At 43.0% G+C, this 19,062-nt stretch overlaps 1 protein-coding gene across 1 annotated transcript in view; it reads right to left on the minus strand.

Annotated features, from left to right (window-relative positions):
• Positions 1 to 19,062, minus strand: part of SETBP1 (SET binding protein 1) — a 325,508-nt gene that overhangs the window by 80,558 nt on the left and 225,888 nt on the right. Inside the window, exon 3 of the mRNA XM_054031865.1 lies at positions 14,489 to 17,951. Within this exon, the coding sequence (XP_053887840.1) occupies positions 14,489 to 17,951 (3,463 nt within the window). The remainder of the gene's footprint in view (positions 1 to 14,488; positions 17,952 to 19,062) is intronic.

Below are 19,062 nucleotides of genomic sequence, written 5' to 3' on the forward strand. Positions count from 1 at the left end.
GAGGGAAACAGAGGCAAACTTGAGCCACATTATAGTATAATAGGGAAAACATGTGGTTGGGTACCACAATAGTTAAGGACGGGAAGCATCGGAGCAAACACACTTACTACTCTCATGAAAAAATGTCATATAATCTTTAATAACCACAAGCAGACAGGATCTTAGTTTTATGTCTGAACTTTGGCAAATTGAATGAAAGCTGCCCAAAACATCTGTTCTGGGCTCTCAGCATTTATATAGCCCTTTGTTAGAGTAGCAAAGATGGTATCATATCAATGGAAAAAGAAACATTGCACAAGAACTGAGCACAGAGAAGTTGGTGACAAAAATCCAAGATTAACACAAGATTTGCAAATGTTTTACGTGCCAGTAACTTTCAGTTATTCCACACAAAAGAACATTTGCTTGATTAAAGCTTCAAATGACATTCAACAGACAATCAAATCAAACTAGTTCTTGAAGAAAGGAGACCAACAAGGAGTGGTCCATTTCCATTTCCTTACCACTTAGAAACACACTAGTACTTACAAATTAACTCAGTGGCCCAAGCAGCAATTGTGACTCTGTTTGGCTGTTCAATAATAACATGGCACTCCAAATGAAAAGAAGTAGTTTAAAAGACACTGGGCAATACACTGGAATGCATGCCCATTCAACAGTTTTTTTCCACTGTGATCATAGGGTAAAATTTATTCTTGTGTAGATGGCCAGCACAAGACCTATTCAACACTTAAGTCCCATTTTAATCTTATTTTGAGAGTTTAAGTGGCTCATAGTCTTTGTGCTGGCCCTCTGAATACCGTTCATATAGACTGTATCAGTAAAACAAAGCAGAGAGGTGCCATCAGCAAATTCCATATACAACGTAGTTAAAATTTCAACTTAATAAACCATTTATGTTTTTGTTTGGCAGCATAAAGATTGCAAATGAGTTCAAAGACAAACTGTGGCCAGCCCGGTGTCCACAGTTTTTCTGGAAGGGGCAGAGAATGTTTGGCCAGTGGAAACGGAACCAACTTTCCAGTGCAAAGCCTGTGTTTTAATTTGCAAAAACTTAAGGCTGTGATTTATACCTCTGAAGGAAAAAACAAACAAACCCTAACAGTACATTCTATATAGGGGTTATTATTTTGCCAACAGTTTGTGGGCTGGATGATGAGGTGCATTCCTGAAGATTAGACATCACTGAACTTTTTTTAACAAACAAAATAGCAAGAGAAGCAAAATTCCCCCGAAAAGAGAGAGTGTCTTGTAAAAGTTCTGAATTAGTGCGGCTTCCTTTTGGCTCTTCTTCTATGAGGAATACTCATCTACCAACAGGGTTAGTCAAGTTTGACTCAGAGACAAGATTTTTTGCTTGAAATTGAGGACAGCGTCAACTCCATGGATATAAAATGTTTTTATGACATTAAAAAAGTACAGTGAAAAATGTTTTTACATTTAAACACTACTCTGTGTTCTTCTGCTCTTAAACCTTAAACCTGCTCTTAAAAATCATGACAGCGTGCAAGAACTAGAAAGTAATACGGAATATAAATGGAAAGTGAAACTGACCAGCACAGCTCCTTTGACAAAGTCAAATGACATCTAAAAACAAAACAGCATAAATAGTGAATTATTATTCTGATTTTGATATGTTAAAGGGTGTTGTTATAGTAACACAGCTAAAGAACTGGGGGTTAGAACTTCGGCTGGTGCCAATTGGCACACCTCCACCGGCTGGGATCTGGCCCTTTATCTTAATTGCAACAATATCTTGCAACAGCTTTCTCCTAAATAATTTCTTTCCCTAGCCTAAAGCTTCAGAAAAGCACAATAGTTGTTCTTCGTAGCTGATCCGTAGCTGATTGCTTAAAAGAACATCAAGTACTTGGCCAAAATTTGGCCATGTCTAGTGGTTAAAAATCCACTTGTTAAAGACGGGAATCTTTTTCATAGATCTGATTTCCTATAGCCACCAATGGGTCTACTCTAAGATGGCTCACGCAAGAGGAAAAACAAAAATTCAAAAGAAATGTTGTTTTTCGTGAAGACACCTATCTTTGACCATTTCTTTTCTGGTGTTTCCTGATGGTCTGTGTCATTTTTTCCCTTCAGTTTCCTGTAGAAGGCTTTAACCACAGTATTACAAGATGCCAGAAACTCTAGGAGATTTGGATTGAAGAAGCTGAGAACATCTACAATTACATAGGGTTTTTTTTGGGGGGGGGGAGGGGAGGGAGAAGGGCTTCAGGGCAAAAACCAACCTCTAAATGAGATGGGCTAGGAAATCTCCCCTATGGTCTGGTTATTCCATAATTGTCTGTCTTCCTCTTGCACCTTTCTCTGAAGCATCTGATATTGGCCACAGTCAGAGACAGGATACTGGGCTATGTGGATGCAATGTAGCAGTCACTATGCATCAAATATACTAACACCAAAGTGCATGTGTAATATACTCTGTAATACATCAAGTTGACATTTGCTTAATTACAAAAGCACGTGTGCCTGATTAGATTTCATCACCTCCATGTTTCTTAGAAACTGGGTTTTTTTCCTTTTTGTGTGAATTACAAAAGCCACCTTCTGCAAATCTCTCAGTCTCTCTCTTTTACATTATCTTCTAGGACCTTTTAAACCATGTAATCCCCGACTGGCAAATTTCCTTGTAGGAGTGTGATATTCATCAAGAGAACAATGTCATTTGGATGAAACAAGACTCTCTAAAGAACTCCCTTGGAAGCTGGGAAAATCTATAAAGTTCCTACTGAAAGATAACCCAAGTTGCGATTTGGTCTTTTAAGGTAAAATATTAGGGACACATTGTGGATTTGGTACATTTCTAGTTACAGGAAAGCGGGATCCGTGTTTTTTCCGGCTATTAAGATAGATTTGTAAAGCTGCAGATCCTTCTGATGAATTTCATATACCTTTGAAGTGCTTTTACTCAATTTTAAACAAGGCAAGAATTACAAATTTATAGTACACTGGCAAAGTCTAAAGAATGTTGGTCTGACAGTTGGGTTAAAATGTATGATACTACTAGCTGCATATAAATAGGAGGTTTAGTATTAGGAAACTATGTCCTAACGGTGAGGTCTATCCGACTGTGGAATAGCCTCAGTCATTTAAAACGGATCTGGAAAAATATCTGAAGAACATACTACTGAGTACAATTCCATATGGGTAGAGGTGTGGGCTAGATGACTGTCAGTATTGGTCTATTTCCATCTTCTGTGTCTACTCATACTTTTGTTGCCAGCATTGTAGTAAGAGCTACTGAGACTCAAACACAGTGGTACACTGTTGTCTTTATATAGCCATTAGCAATAAAGGGCCTACTGCAGAGCTGGTGTATGCAATTCCACTTGCTTCCATTAAGTCAGCAGAGTTGTACTCATGTGAGTTTCACTCCTGCCTGAACTTGAGCCTAAGAGCTAATTTGCAGAGGGCACCATTACAAAATGTACAATTGATCAGTCACAGTAGATAAATTTACCTGCATTTCCATTTCTAATAATGGGGTGGTGGGGAAACGAATGGGGATCTTAAGTTAAACACCATCTGTAACGGTGGGGAGGGGGAGAAACAGGGGTGATAGAAAAAGAATAAATGTTATTTCCTGGTCCCAGGTGTGTGTCAGAGTCACAAAGGTTTATACCCATCACATGGCAGGGGTCAGTGCTTGCTGACTTAAGCGGGTATTTTTACATCATCCATTGTTAATGGCACCCTCTCTCCTCTGTGTGATCCATTAGCTTCCAAACACCGAAGCACAAACCTGGGATTACAAAGAGTTTTTCAGGCAGTGAAGGGGTAAGTGCTTGGCTAGGGAGTTTATGCACTCTGTGCTGATGTGTTTACTTACCAAAAACAATTAAACCTGAGTAGCTGCCTAATGAGCTGTTTTCTGATTTGATGAAACAGAGTAACCTAGAGACTGGATTCAATGAGTTTGTATGCTAAACCAACACCAACTCCATGGAGAGACTATCTGGGAGACAGCAACATTCTCTTGGGTGTGTCTTGCCAGTCACTGAAGCTACATGACTATAATTAACATCAGTCATAATAAGAAAACGGAGGAATAAAAGACAGTTCAGAGATAACAGTTTCAAGGGCTCAAGTCCCTGTTCTATGTGGCATTGTCATTGGGGATTAATTAGGTCTTCTGTAAATCATAGGATGACTATCATATCTCCCTCGACCCTGTTGCACATCCTGTATAAACACTAAACACTGGGTAAGTGGGGACTTAGTTGGGCAATATATTAAGAAACAGAAGAAAGACTAGTGATGAAGTGATGTCTCCTCCCCTGAACATTTAGAACAGTATAAACATACCAATATCGTTCACATTTTAATTAGGTTTCATGATTCACAAAAGCTTCTGAACGAGAGGATGCAGAAATGTTTGCTGCTGCCTGACTTGATGTTCAGGTCAGGCATGAAAACTGAAGCAGAAAGTGCAATAAAGTAACAATAATTCTTTGGGTCCTTTCATTCCAGCATTTCAAAGCACTTTATTGGCATTAATTAATTCAAGTTATGCAACCCCCCTGAGAAGTAGGCAAATATTATAATATCATCCTCTCAAAGGCAAAACCAGGAGAGATTAAGTAACTTGCCAAAGTTATGCAGCAAGGCAGTAGCAGAGCTTGGTAGAGAACTCAGGAATCCTGAATCTGGGCCTAATTCACACTGATTTTATATTTTATATGATAGGGAACCTTGTGACTTCAATTGGAGTTAATCCTGAATCTGGACTACTGCCTCCTTCTCTAACCACACCCTAACAGAAGAATCAGAGGGGTAAACTGTGTTAGTCTGTATCCACAAAAACAACGAGGAGTCCGGTGTCACCTTAAAGACTAACAGATTTACTTGGGCATAAGCTTTCGTGGGTAAAAAATGTTGCATCAGAAGAAGTGGATTTTTTTACCCACAAAAGCTTATGCCCAAATAAAGCTGTTAGTCTTTAAAGTGACACGGGACTCCTCGCTGTTTTTAACACAAGAATGACTCTGTTAAATATTTCCAAGTTCATCCTTTTATGAAAGAACCTGGGCAGCTCACTTGGCTAACTTTAATGGGTACATTTTCAGTGTGGGAGGAAATCATTGTTACTTGGAACCACACACCCAGGGTTGCCTCACTGACCACATACCCCTTGCTGCTTTACTAACTAGCAACTGCATTGCACACTATCATTAGTAAGATCTATCTTACCACACATACCACTGTTACAGTGCACTGTAGGAGCTAGTGAATGCTGTGTTTGCGAAGTGCACACTCTGCTATATAATGCTGCACATTAATTTTTAAGAGAAGATGAGCTCAGATTGTGCCATATATTTTAATGCAATCTAATCCCTCCTTTTTTAGGGAGATGCAGTCATTAAAACCAAATCAGCGGAATGACAGCAAATCCCAAAAGCAGGCTGGCAATTCCCAGTGTCTGCCTGGCATCTCACAGACACATCCTGTTGCAAATGTCTCAAATTTCTGATCCTACCTCATTTGTGTCATTCAGCTCATTTCATGGAAAGAACAAGGTCTGTGTTCCAATGTATTGGGGTGATGTAGAGGTTACAGAGGTATTGCACACACGTGCACAAACTCTACCCGGCCCTGCCTGGAGACAATTTCTTTGGTGTACATTCTAGGGGGCCCGTTTGGGAAATGTACGACTCCACCCACACTCGGGTATATACTTGAGGTCGGGGAATTTGTTCAAAGTGATTTTGAGGTTTTGTGTTAAAAACAAAAACAGGAAATTTGCACTAATCTGGTGTCTACCTTTTTTTCCCTCAAATCTGCACCTCTCCCAGGTTTTTATTTTAAAATTATGATTAAAACAAGAAAGGATGTGAAGATACACATAGGCCCCAATTGTGAGCAGAGTCCAAGCTATGATCAACCCAGACTGGGAAAGGCCTAGGGTAGGCCAAGGGCTGATCCAGTCTCTGAAGTGAGCTACAGCAGTTTAAAGGCTGCTCTAATTTACATCTGGCTGTCCACAGCCCCAAGGGATTGTTCTGCCTCCGAAGAATAGTTGGAGTGCAGAGGGACTTTTGTGTATGCCCCCTTCTCCCTCTGTGTTGGGAGCCAGGAAGGGTGACAACAGAGAACCACAATGACGGCTCTGTGCCACCTGGAGATTCATCCTAAGCAAAGGATGAGGCTTGATCTGGCTTTCTGGTTGCTTTGTACCAAAGCAAGATCCACAAACTGTCCCATAAAATTTAACAAAGAGGGCAGAGACACTTTGCTGGAGTGAAAGATGTTACAAGACTAAACTTCTGAGGGCACTTGGGTGGGTGAGATAAGAGACACTGACTGAATTTAATGGTCTTGGCTGAATAACAGAAATCTCCTCTTTCTCCACAGAATATGTAGTGGCAGGACAAGCTTCCCTACCCATGCCAAAGACAACTAAGAAAGAGCATCACTCCATGCACATTGTTATTCGTCTTTCTGCTGGGAATGCCAACCGGGAGGACAGGTGTGGTTGTAGCTTTCATGAGATGAACTCTCCCAACCCCTGGCAGTTGGGGTAAAACCTCGTGACTTCAGATAGGCTACCAAACAACCACCAGATGGTAACAACTCTCCACCCTCAGCCACCTTGGGTAGAATTGAACTGGTGACCTAGAGTAGGGTTACCATATTTCAGCAAGCAAAAAAGAGGACGGGAGGAGCCCCGCCCTAGTCCCGCCCCCATCCTGCCCTAGCCCCGCCCCATCCTGCCCTAGCCCTTCCCCTGCCCCTCCCACTTCCCCCCTCAGAACCCCCAGCCCTCCCCCCCACTCCTTGTCCCCTGACTGCCCCCTCCTGGGACCCCTGCCCCTAACTGCCCCCCAGGACTCCACCCCCTACCTAAGCCTCCCTGCCTCTTGTCGCCTGACTGCCCCCTCCTGAGACCCTCCCCCCATCCTAACTGGCCCCCTAGGACCCTACCTGTACCCTGACAGCCCCAACCCTTATCCACACCCCCACCCCCAGACAGACCCCTGGGACTCCCACACCCCATCCAACCACTCTCCACCCCGACAGCCCCCCCCAGAACTCCTGACCCATCTAAACCCCTCTGCTCCCTGTCCCCTGACTGCTCCGATCCCTCTCCCCACCCCTGCCACCTGACAGCGCCCCCCCAGAACTCCTAAACACACCCGCCCCGCTCCTTGTCCCCTGACTGCCCCCTCCTGGGACCCCTGCTCCTAACTGCCCTCCAGAACCCCACCCCCTACCTAAGCCTCCCTGTTCCTTGTCCCCTAACTGCCCCCTCCTAAAACCCCCAAATGCCCCCCAGAACCCCACCCCCTATCTGTACCCTGACTGCTCAAAACCTTATCCACACCCACACCCCCAGAAAGCCCCCCCCGAACTCCCGACCCCCCCCGTCTCTTGACTGCCCCCTTCAGAACCTCCCTGCCCCTTCTCCGACCCCCTGGCCCCCTTGTTGTTGGCCTTCGCCTAAGGTCTCTGTGAACTTGCTCAGGAACGGCCTGAGCCATTCGTTCTGGCACGCTGGGCAGCAGTGGGGGAGGAGGAGCTCCAGACTGCCGGAGGCGATCTGCGAATGCAGGGAGGGAGGGAGTGATCTCTGCTGCTGGGGAAGTGGAGGAGGGGCTCTCTCTGGCTGTCAGAGCCCCATGTAAGTGGCACCATCTGGCCGGCTGCCCTGTTAGCCGCGCGCGCTCTGCATGGGAAGTCCGGACATTTACAAATTCCCCCCGGACGCTATTTTTAGCTCAAAAAGACGGACATGTCCGGGGGAATCCGGGGGAATGGTAACCCTAACCTAGAGGTGAAAACCTCAATAGTCCATTTCCCAATTCCTGAGCTATTCCACTTCCTAGCTGCTTAATGTTCCATAGATGATTCATGTACCATGGTGTGCCCAGTAGCTTCCTAGTGCTGTCTAAGGGTGGTTTGGTCAGCTTTCAATATCACTTACAGCGAAGTCAACCAGAAATCACTCCACTGGGGCCAGTGCAGTTACTCCAGTTACACACAGTTTTATAGATATCAGACATGACAGATACTGCAGTTTATGAGTCATCTTGGCCAGGTCCCCATGTAAAGGAAAACTGGCTCTCTATTTATTTAACTTAGTTATATAAAGGCTTTGTTTGACTGCTCATGCAACCGCATCATTACGGTTGTATTCCAGAATCACTATGATGTCAGTGACTTTCGGTCACTATTATTGTAGACCAGATTTTTAACCAGTGACCCGACGGCGTAAATCTCTCATTACTAAACTCCTATGAGCCATCTAGCCCTTCCTTTGCTTAACAGTTGATGGTGTATTGCAGTCAGTCATTTGTTTCTTGCAATTAGCACTAATCTATGTGCAAATTAAGTCCGATTTGGTGCTGAAGCAAACTGCAAACCGCTGCATGCCATCCACTAAGCGACACTGTAGATTCCTATTAAGATTTCTTCAGCCTTCTCAAATGCTTACTTAAATGTAAAGACTCACTTTGAAGACGCAACAGAAATCCAAAACTTCTCCCCTAGGATCGCTCTCTTTCTACACCTACCTGGGAATTGCTCTGTGTTTGTCTTTCTCAGTCAAGCCAATTTGTGTCTGCTCTCTAAACAGAAGACTCTTTTCTCTAAATTATTATTTAACGTTAGTGTTGCAGTAAATCAAGCTAAAGCTGTTAATTAAAATGTTCTTAACCCTCCGTTGCTGCGATGCCTACAAAAACTTCATACTGGGAGGCAGCTGGTGTGGTGAGGATGCTGCCTTTTGGACCGATCCATATTGATTCATTGTTGCTTTGTATTCCTCCTGTCAGCCTATCGCTTTCTCTCTTCATCCCTTCTACGTAGGAAGTGCCAGACTAGAGCAGAGCAGTGGTCAGGCTAGTATGGCTTTCTGCTTCTGCAGTGGCATATAACTAACACTGCAGAAAGCAAACTAGACAGCAATGTATCCTAAAGGCCCAGGAGATCTTTTCTGAGGCCATGGAGCCAATTAGTTAGTAGTTTCATTTTTAAGAGATCCCTAAGCATCTAGGGGCCTAGACAGACACTGGGATGCCGGTGAATGAATACATAAAGAATGGCCCTGGGTCAAGCTCCCATGCAAGCCCTGCTGAGTCATGACATATCAAACCTTCAACCTGTAACTGAATATTACCCGTTCTGCCCCTCAGATCCTATGGACAGAAGCAAACCTCGGACTTTATGGGTTGATTTTAAATGGCTAGTGTTTGAAGCTGCTCAGGGCTTTGAATGTGAGAAGCAGATACAGTGGAGATGGATTTGTGGGCAGAGTGAAGGTAGTTAATATGTCAAACGTATATGGGAAATGAAATTGATCACCTGGATATCATGTTCGTATCTATCTCAGGGACAGATCTGGCCCCATCCCTGAAGTATCTGAGCACCTAACAATCTTTAATGAACTTATCTGCACAATACTCCTGTAAGGTAGGAAGGTGTAACTGCCCCCATTTTACAGATAGGGCTCAGAGGGACTAAGTAATCTGACTAGGTCTTATAGGAGGTCTGTGGCGGAGCAGGGAACGCACACACACACAATTTGGTCTGTGTTTTTACATCACCTAGCACAATGTAGGTTCACGACCGGGGGTCTTAGATGCTTTGATAATACAAAAAATAAATAATAATACATATCATCTATACATATAAGATCTGATCAGCATAGAGATACATATAGATATCCCAGAGCAGGTTGAATGAGAAAACATTCACCAAAAAGAAAGCATTAATCAAATATCTTTTTTGAAAAAATGTTGCTGCTATTCATCCAATAACATATTCAGTGCAGAGTATGCAGTCAGATCTAGAACTGGGGAACTACAAAAAACTACTCATGGAATACGATATTCAGCAAGCCACAGCAATATTTGGGGTGGACTAATACTATCTGGCTATCCCTAACATGGGATTCTCTGTACACACAGAAAGAGGAATCGCTTTACCCACTAGTGAAAAATAGCTCTCTCCAGCTGCCCATTGAGAGCATCAGAGAACAGTGTAGGCTATCCCTCAAAAAAAAACCAACAGGTTTTGACGTTGCCAACAGTTTGCCATGCTTGTTTATGTGCAAATCAAGTCTTGTTTTTAATCAGGCAACACTATTTGGTGGGGATTTCCAGAGATTTATTCTGTGCTGTGTAGATGGCCCATTCCTACAAACACTTAGGCCTGAGGGTAACTTTAATGCTGAGAGAAGTCCTGTTGATTAAAACAGAACTACTCAAGAGAGTTAAGCTACTCACTTGTGTGTTTGCAGGATTGCCTCTAAAGCAGTACATACTGTATCAGCAGTAGAATGGTTACACATCCATTTCACTGTATCACTTGTTCTAGAGCCTTAGCCCAATATTTCTCCTACTCTCCCTTTGTCATAATTGTGGTTAACTGTTAAAAAGCTAGACAGACAGACAGATCCGTGTATGTCCTAGCAGACATTGGCTGATACCTAGAGCTTGGTTTGACCTCTTTGCTGGTTCCCTTAGCTTCATCTGTTCGCGCTTCCCATCTGTGATCTAAAGGAGATACTGATTCCACTGAACATTTGAGTTAAACTGGTGCCATGTGGAGTGGTGGAGGATGCGACTACAGGATATTGTGTAGGTGAGTTAAGTATTAATTTATAAGGCATGTTCATCATGCTAAATACCTGACACTTGGAGATTGATGATTACTACCTTTCTTAATAGCTGCATATGATTAACTTTATACTCCTGTAAATTGACTGTGCATAGTACCCACATGGTATCTGATGAAAACCATGTCCTTATTAGCTGATGTTTGAGCCAGGATGTCTGATATGCATGCTAGATAATCTCTTCCTGTGTAATCTTCAATTACAAAGACCTGCAGAGATAATCTAAGCATAAAATAACCCCTAGATCGTGATCAGTCTCAGGAAAGGGATACACAGAAATATAGTACTGTACAGAACTTCGGTGCATCCGAAGAAGTGAGGTTTTTACTCACGAAAGCTTATGCCCAAATAAATCTGTTAGTCTTTAAGGTGCCACCAGACTCCTTGTTGTTTTTGTAGATACAGACTAACACGGCTACCCCCTGATACTTGAGTACTGTACAGAGTAGCTTTTTGGTTATCAGTCGTTGCTGCTGTCTCCATTATACTCACAACCTATATTTAATCAGATAGCATCTAGTTATGGTACTTATAGGACCTCCATGGCCAGAGTAGCTATGGACTTCATAAGCTTTAATGTATTTATCGTCACAGTACTTATGGGAGAGAGGGAAGGAACTGCTATTATACTTCCCTCATTCTACCCCCATGTGATACAAATCACTGAATATCTCTCTTTCTTATCTGTAAAATGGGGATCATGATTCTTTGATCCTTTTGTCTACTGAGATTGCAAGCTCTTCAGGGCAGGGACTGTCTCTTGCTCTGTGTGTGACCGATTTGTACCCCAGTGGGGTTCTGATCTCTACTGGGGCCTTCAGGTACTACTGGAATACAAATAATGATTTTTTTTTTAAATGAAATGGCACTTCCAGCAGCACATTACACTGCAAACTGTTAGGAGCATATGGGTACTCGATAGCCTTAAGTGGTTCTCTCCTGACTTTTATCACGGCTATCTCCTTCCACTGCATACTTTTAGTTGCATATTTTACCTCCAGCAACATATAGTAAAGAGGAACCTGGAGATATAAACAGTGCACGTATACTGCTGAGGACATGTGACTGAAACACCATGCAATAAGATTTACCAGGATAGGACAAGGCTGACCTGAAAGTCTGTTGTGAATCTGCATTAAAATTTAGTCTGAATATTCAGGAAGCTTTTCTTTATCATTATTATATATTATATGTAAATAGTGGGAGACTAAAACTGCCTGATGAGAACTATCACAGCTACAGAACAGCCTCCAGCTGGAGGACTACATATTTCACAGTGCTTTTCTGGCACTCAATTCCATGAAATACAAGGTGAATTAGGAGAAAGAAGGTCAGGGTTATCATGGAAAAGTTTAATCTGTCCTCAGTGGACACCAGTTAATAGCTGTGGACAATTTCAAGAGCAGACTGCAACTGAGAATATCAGTGAAGGGGAAAGGCAAAAAAACAAGGTTGCATTGAGATCTTAGAAAATCATAAGCGGACAGATGTTCTTGGACTTTAATGAGCAGTCTTGGCTCCAGACCTTTCTTGGCAGAGCTCTTTAGTTTTAATATTTTTCCTCTTGTAGTGCAAGTTATGGCCCTGGTTAGCTGGCTCTGGTTACCTAAATGTGGATGATTTTTCCATCTAAATAATACTTTGACAATGAAGAAAACAGTTCATAGTCTGAAACTTGATGGATTAGGTCATGCGGGAACAACACCTATTAGCAGTCATGAAAGTAAGAAATTCTACGGTTTAAATATAAACCCATTTTTAAAAGTTGGAACAGTGAGTCTAGTGAAGCAGAAACTGCAGGTCTAACCACTTCATCTTATTCTGTATTGACATCAATAATGCACCAAGGGAAAACAAAATGAATCAGGCTTTTTATTAACAAACAATTCTACCCTCAGCTGAACTAAAAGTCAGTTTGGTTGGAAATGTAGGGGGATTTTAGGGCTCAGTTTCAAAGTGTCCTTAGTTATTTTAGTTTTTTTTTCCTCTTGAGAATGTTCTTTTCGTATATTAAATGGATTAGCTTGGAAAATTAAGATTGAGCAGTTCTTCTGGTTCATGAAAATGAAAGTGCCTACAAATGCAACTGCTCCCATATTGGGAAATCAGTAATGTCCAGCATGTACTCAGGATAAAAATGATGGGGGCTCTGAATCCTTATGCATTAGGACATGACATCATCATTGTAAAAGAAGCCACTGCAGTCCATGGATAATGACCTCACCCTATGACAGGGGTATTAACCTTTTGTAACTGACTCATTCATGTTGGTTGACTATGACCAGGAAATAAATTCAGTCTCATTCCAGCATTTCTGTATGTCACACATTTGTTACAATTGGTCTTTGTCCATGTAGCCATTTTTATGAATATATTTCCAAACTGCTGGTTGGTTTTCTGTTGACTAAAGATTACAGACTGGTCAAACTGTGTCTATTTGCCTAGTACACCAGGGGGAGGGCAGGAAGAATATTAGATATATGTACTTTACCTAGTAACTCTTCCATTTAAAACTTTGCTGTTCTTTACTTACAGCCAGATCCTAGTCACAGTGAAGAAAATGGAGTAATCCAGTTAACTTAAACATGAGCAGTATTTGGCTCTTAATCAAAAGCCTAAGAATCTCATATGGGCAGGCTGCATAAATTCTATATTGCTTCCCAGTGCCTTCCCCAACAGCGATTCTGCCCCTTCATTTTTGAGGCCAGGAATGACCCAAATTTGATGTGCCTTTCTAGATTCAGAATCCAGCTCTGAATCTCCTCCAAACCTGGCCATTCCAATAAGGTGCCCGTTCCTCCAGAACCCAAGCGTGAAATGTGCTTTATGAGAGAGTAATGGGATATCTGATGGTGCAGGAGCTCTGGGCCTCCTCCCAAGCCAAAGTTGTTTACGCTGCAGCAAAACACCAGTCTCTGTGTCATTACCAGGAAGGCACCTTTATAATGCAAAGTCCAATTTTGTCTGCAGACAAGGTTCCAGTGTGTGGGGAAGAGAAGCCCTGAACCTCCAAATGGAATTTCAAGTCTCCTCCTTCCTCCCAGTCCCACCTACCCACCTTACCTTCTAAGTTATAAGTGCTAAAAATCAATCAACCTTGCTCCTTAATCATCTAGGTCTTATTGCTTCAGTGACACCAGGCTCCCCCTGCTACCACCCCGGTCTGAAGTGCACGACTCTGCATGACTCCTGCTGACCAGAAAGTGAGAGAATTAGACTAGGATTCTAACCGGGGTCCCTGCCTGTTTATCCATCCAAAAACAGCCTATCGCCGGGATTCCTGGGTCTCCTGATTGGCACTACAACACACAACTATTGGGGATGGCTCAGTGTCCCACAACTACCATTTAACTCCCATCACACCTAATGGGACTAAGACTAGTGATCAACAGGCATCTTTTGTAGGCCCTCCATGCCATAGGAGAAACTCTTTCTTTAATATGATGGCTCTACTTCCAAGGGCTGTGCAAGCAAAGACTCAATTCACTGTGGTGAGAGGTACTGGATTCCATCAATAGGAAAGTTTGCAGTGCTCCCCTTGCCAGCAATTACCTATAGTAGTGACTGCTGTAGAATCCAAGAGATTTTCAATGGAAAGATAAGAAGTGAGGATAAATAGGAGAGAAATAGAGAAAATATTTATAAAAATACTATGCAATAACGAACTGTCTTTAAAAGGTTTTGGCTTTAGATCTAGCCAACATTCTTGCCAACTCCCCAACAAGCCAAAGTTTGGATAATCATGGGGGTTTAATTATATAATGACAGAGAAATAAGTGACTAGCTTTTAAAAAGGAACATAACAGTTGAGAATGCCAAGCTCCTTTTTGTTCAGGTTAGAAATTCAGGGCTTACCTGAAGAGGCTGAAGAATCATAGGTACTTCTGTCCTTCCTATTCATCCTGAAAGATTGAATGTCCTTTTCCCTGTAAGTTCCAAACCCTTCAAAGCTTCTTCTTTTATTCCCACTTGCATCATTGTCCCGCTTTTCGATGGAGGAACTGATTTCACCAAACATGTCCAGGGACTCTGATCTTGCACTACTCTCAGTGTTACCCGAGTATCTCTTTGTGCAAGAGTCAATGGGATCATTGCTCGAGTCACTTTTATCTTTGCTCTGCGTCCACTGCTGGGCATCAGAAAGTGATAATGTAGACAGTGTATCCACTTCAAAGTTACTCTTTGAGCCTTTGTGTCCCGTTTCACAATGCTGGTGCTTCTGTTTCTCCTTATGCTTGCTTTTCTCATTGAGCAAGGAAAGGTCTTTGTCTGAGCCACTTAGCCTTTCGCTGATCGCATGGCTGGAGAATCCGGTGGACTTGCTAGCAAAAAGACCACTCAGATCTTCATGTGCCCCCAATATTCGCTCATCCTTATGCTTGTGCTTATGTTTGTGTTTTCTTTTGTGAAGTCGGCCACTAGAAACGCTTGTTCCTCCAACCTTTGGAGGCGCCAAGGAGGACTGCATGTCTCCAAGGCTCATTCCCACAGGCGTCTGCAGGTGCACTCCATGTTTGGCTTTATGCTTGGCAGTGGTGGACATCTTCATATGAGAGCTTGAATGGAACTGGGGTGGGGGCACTGCGGGTCTCATAAATGGGGAAGCTGCTCCAAGTGTGTGGGACAGGTACAAAGGAGCTGGATACTGACCGTAGTAACCAAGATTCATCATAGGCATTGATGTGTAAGGCATTCCATAGGGTGCATAGTAACTCCCACTGGGAATAGGGTAACCGAACCCTTGTAAAAAAGGCACCTTTGTCATGGTGTCATTGGTTTTGGCAGGTCTACCACGCTTCTTCTTAGACTTCATGTCAGAGGTCCTGCGAAGATAGAGCAATGGGTCATACTGGATATATGGCACAGGGTAATAGTGATCAAAATTAATCCTGAAAATGCTAGGATATGGATTTTCGTGGTAAAATGTGTAGCTTCGATGGGAAATCCTGAACACTTGAAACTTGTTGATGAGCTCCTCGAGGTCTGCAAGAAACTGGAGGTCATCTCTGTTCTGCAGGCTTTTCCTTTTCCTCTTGTGCTTTGGCTTTTTAATGCTCTCGTGAGCGAGAAAGTTATCAACAATGAGATGCTTCTGCCGGTGACCATGCCTGTTCTTTGTGCTGGTGTCAGATGGTATGGCCTCTGGATTGTCCAGGGTACAGAAATCAAAAGAGTACCTCCTGCGGGATTCTGAGCTTTTTTCTGCTTGGTCAGAAGTGCTGTTATTGTCTGTACCTATTCCACTGTCGCTTGGTATGGTTTCCTCGCTGTGAGACTCACTCACTGGTGACAGCGTGACTTCTTTCAGAGAACCTATTTCACAGAGATGGGAAGGTGAGTTAGCCATTAACCTGGGTGGAGACAGCTTCCAAGTTCCACTGTGCATTCCTTTCTGGGTTTTTGTAGGAAGAGCACTGATGGGTTGAAGATTTGGCATAGTTTTTAACTCTGAAAAATTTGTTTCAGTGCTTGCAGGGCTAAGGTTGCCATTAGACCCCACTAACTGTGTTGAAAGCGGATGAATAGCTGCTGGTGACAATGCCACAAGTGACTGCAAGTTGGAAGGCACTGCTGGGTTTTCTGGCTGGCTCGAAACAGGCCTTGAGTGCTTGATGGCTGTCTTAGGTTCTTCTGGAGGGGGCTGCAACTCTGCTCTTGGCTTCCTGCCCCGTTTTTTGCCAATGTAGATAGTCCCCCTCTTGCTGACATTTATTTGCTTCCCTAGTCTGGCATCGATGGTCGCAGGCCCTGCGCTGGACGGTGGCTGGGCTTTTGTTTTCAAAGCTATGTTGCTGGAGCAGGACAAGATCTGATTCAGAATATTCTTCCTCTTGAGGGTCTTCATCTTGTTGATGGTCTTGATGGTCTTCTTATCCAATACGCCCAGCTTGCCGACCTTTTTGTGAAACTTCAGTTCACTGATGGATTTGTCCTCCCCTGGGACCATCTGGGCCAGCTTAGCCAGGTTCCGTCTCCTCTTCCTTTTCTTTGTGCCTGGAAATTCTCGATTGATTGGACTGACCGGGCTGGTGGAGGTTCCCTCGTGGATAGTTTCGACAGTGAGCAAAGGCTGTTTCTTTGGTCGTCCTCTTTTTTTCTTGATGGGCGTAATCACCGTAAGACTGTCTGTATTGGTATACAGAGGGCTAGATGGAGTGATGGGATAGGCTGAAGGAGGCTCTATCATCAGCTTCTCAGATGTAGCCACGGAGGTTTCTTGAAGCATGTTTTTAGGTTTGCTGCAGGTCCATCTCCGTTTTGCTGCAAGTTTTGGGTGCTGGACATGTGGCAATTTACTAGATGCAGAAAGATTGTTAGGAGCGGACATGGAAGTTGCAGCTGCAGATTTTCTGAGCCTGCTTGCACTGTTTGGGGGAGCTTTGTCAGTGACCCCACTGCTCTCAATAGCTGTCAATGGGGACTCATTCTCAGGAGCTTTCCCTTGCTTTATGGCTCGAAGATCTTTTTTGCTTGCCTCCAGTTGTGAACTAGTCCTGTTTGCTACTTCACTGCTCATGGGAAGTCCAGAAGGTAGGCTTTTTTCCTGGAGAGTTTTATCTGCTGAAGATTTTGCAGATTGCCTTTTTTTCCTTTTGTGGCCAGACATATCTGCTGTCGGAGTCTTTATTGGGATAGTAATTCGTACGTGACTGGTGTCACTCTCAGAACCATTGGCAGAACTTGGGTTCTGCCTCGAGGGCGATGCTTCTAGCATTTTGTCCGTTGAATAAGATTCCTTTTTCCTTTCCATGCTGTCATGGGTTTTGCTCTCAAATGCTTTTTGAGCATTTTTCACCCATTCTACATCTGTGTTTTGGATGGTGTGATTTATTAAGTCTTTTTTGCTGGATTTCTTCTTGGTGTTCCCAGTGGGTTGGTCAGGGATCTCCATTTGGCCTCCTCCCTCTTTATCCACTAGAGGCGAAAGCCCATTGCACTCGGAAGGATTGCTAGGCTGGGATGCTGCAGTGAGGTTATTTGGCGCTGGAACTGCACTGCATACAGCCAGCTCTTTATTATTGGTTGACAACTGACTCCATGTGTTTCCTGCACCAGATTTCTTTGTTTGAGGCTTGCTGAAAGAAACAACTGGCTCCTGAGCAGAAACCTTGGTGGCACTAGCTGCTTCTCGGCTGGATTCTGTATTGAGGAAGCAACTTTGAGAAGCAGATCCTGTGTCAGAGCTTGCGGACCAGTCAAGATGGTGCTGGTTGCTGCTTTTTTGCTGGTGCTTTGATTTTAAGGTGTCACTGGTGAAGTCCTGTTGGAGGCCTGGGTCATAGTGCAGAGCAGAATGCTTTGGGGGCCGGTCATAAACCTGCAAAGCAGAAGAAAATGAAAAAAAAAAGTGTGTTTATTGGGCCCATCATAAACATTAACGTAAAGATCTTATACACTTGCACGTTGAAGGACAACTTCTCTTAAATGATCTTCTCTTAAGTTCTCAGATACTTTGTAAAGTCTCCTTCAAAAGGACATAGGTGAAACTTGACCACATATTTATGAGTTGTAAATGCAGCTTTTCGCAACCTTAAGACCAAGAGAAATATTTCCATACACTTTTAAATGACTAAGGATATACATAGGGAGTTTGTGTGTGTGTGTGTGTTTGCACACTTTTAACACAAGCAAAACCTTTCCTTGCAAATGGCCTGATTTTGCAACCTGGTCTCATGTTGAGTAACCATTGCCTTTGTGGGCAGTCCATCAGTGTAAGAGAGGGTTACAGAATCAGATCCGGTGTTCGCAGCTCAAAAATTGCAGCGTGGTGCTAATGCTTAGCTTTATATATGTGAGTAGGCCCAACTGGACTACTCATGTGACTACAGGAAGGTAGGATCAGGACCGATATTAGTTTTTAACATCTCTTTCCAATTTAATGAACTGTAATTTGCAATGTAGGTAAGCAATATTTTCAATATGATTTTTAATCTGACAATATTCCTTCAAACTTCAGGGATAACATTAAGGGCACAGTTATGTTGAAGACTAGCGCAGAGCAAATGAAAGTCCACATTGATTCTCAGTGGAATTTCTTCAGATGAAGAAATTATGTATGTTTCAGACATAACATTTTCAAAAGCCCCTTCAAACAAAACAAACCCACTTCACTTTCATGTATTGACCACTTCTAGCCTCTTTCTCCCTTGTAATCATTTGTTGGTTTTATGATGATTTCCTATCCATTTTTGTGACGCTCTGTGTCAAGCTGTGAAACGTGTTTCATACATATAGTATTGCAAGCTACTCTTCAGTAGTAAGCTGTGATTGTAATTAGACTGTGAATACCAAATAAATGATAAGCTTCCATATGAGGAGAGATTCAAAAGATTGGGACTGTTCAGCTTAGAAAAGAAACAACTAAGGGGGTGGGGGATATGATCGAGGTCTATAAAAACATGAAAGCTGTGGCAAAAGTGAGTAAGGAA

Source organism: Malaclemys terrapin, chromosome 6 (assembly GCF_027887155.1).
Source record: "Malaclemys terrapin pileata isolate rMalTer1 chromosome 6, rMalTer1.hap1, whole genome shotgun sequence".
In the NCBI taxonomy this organism is placed as follows: domain Eukaryota; kingdom Metazoa; phylum Chordata; order Testudines; family Emydidae; genus Malaclemys; species Malaclemys terrapin.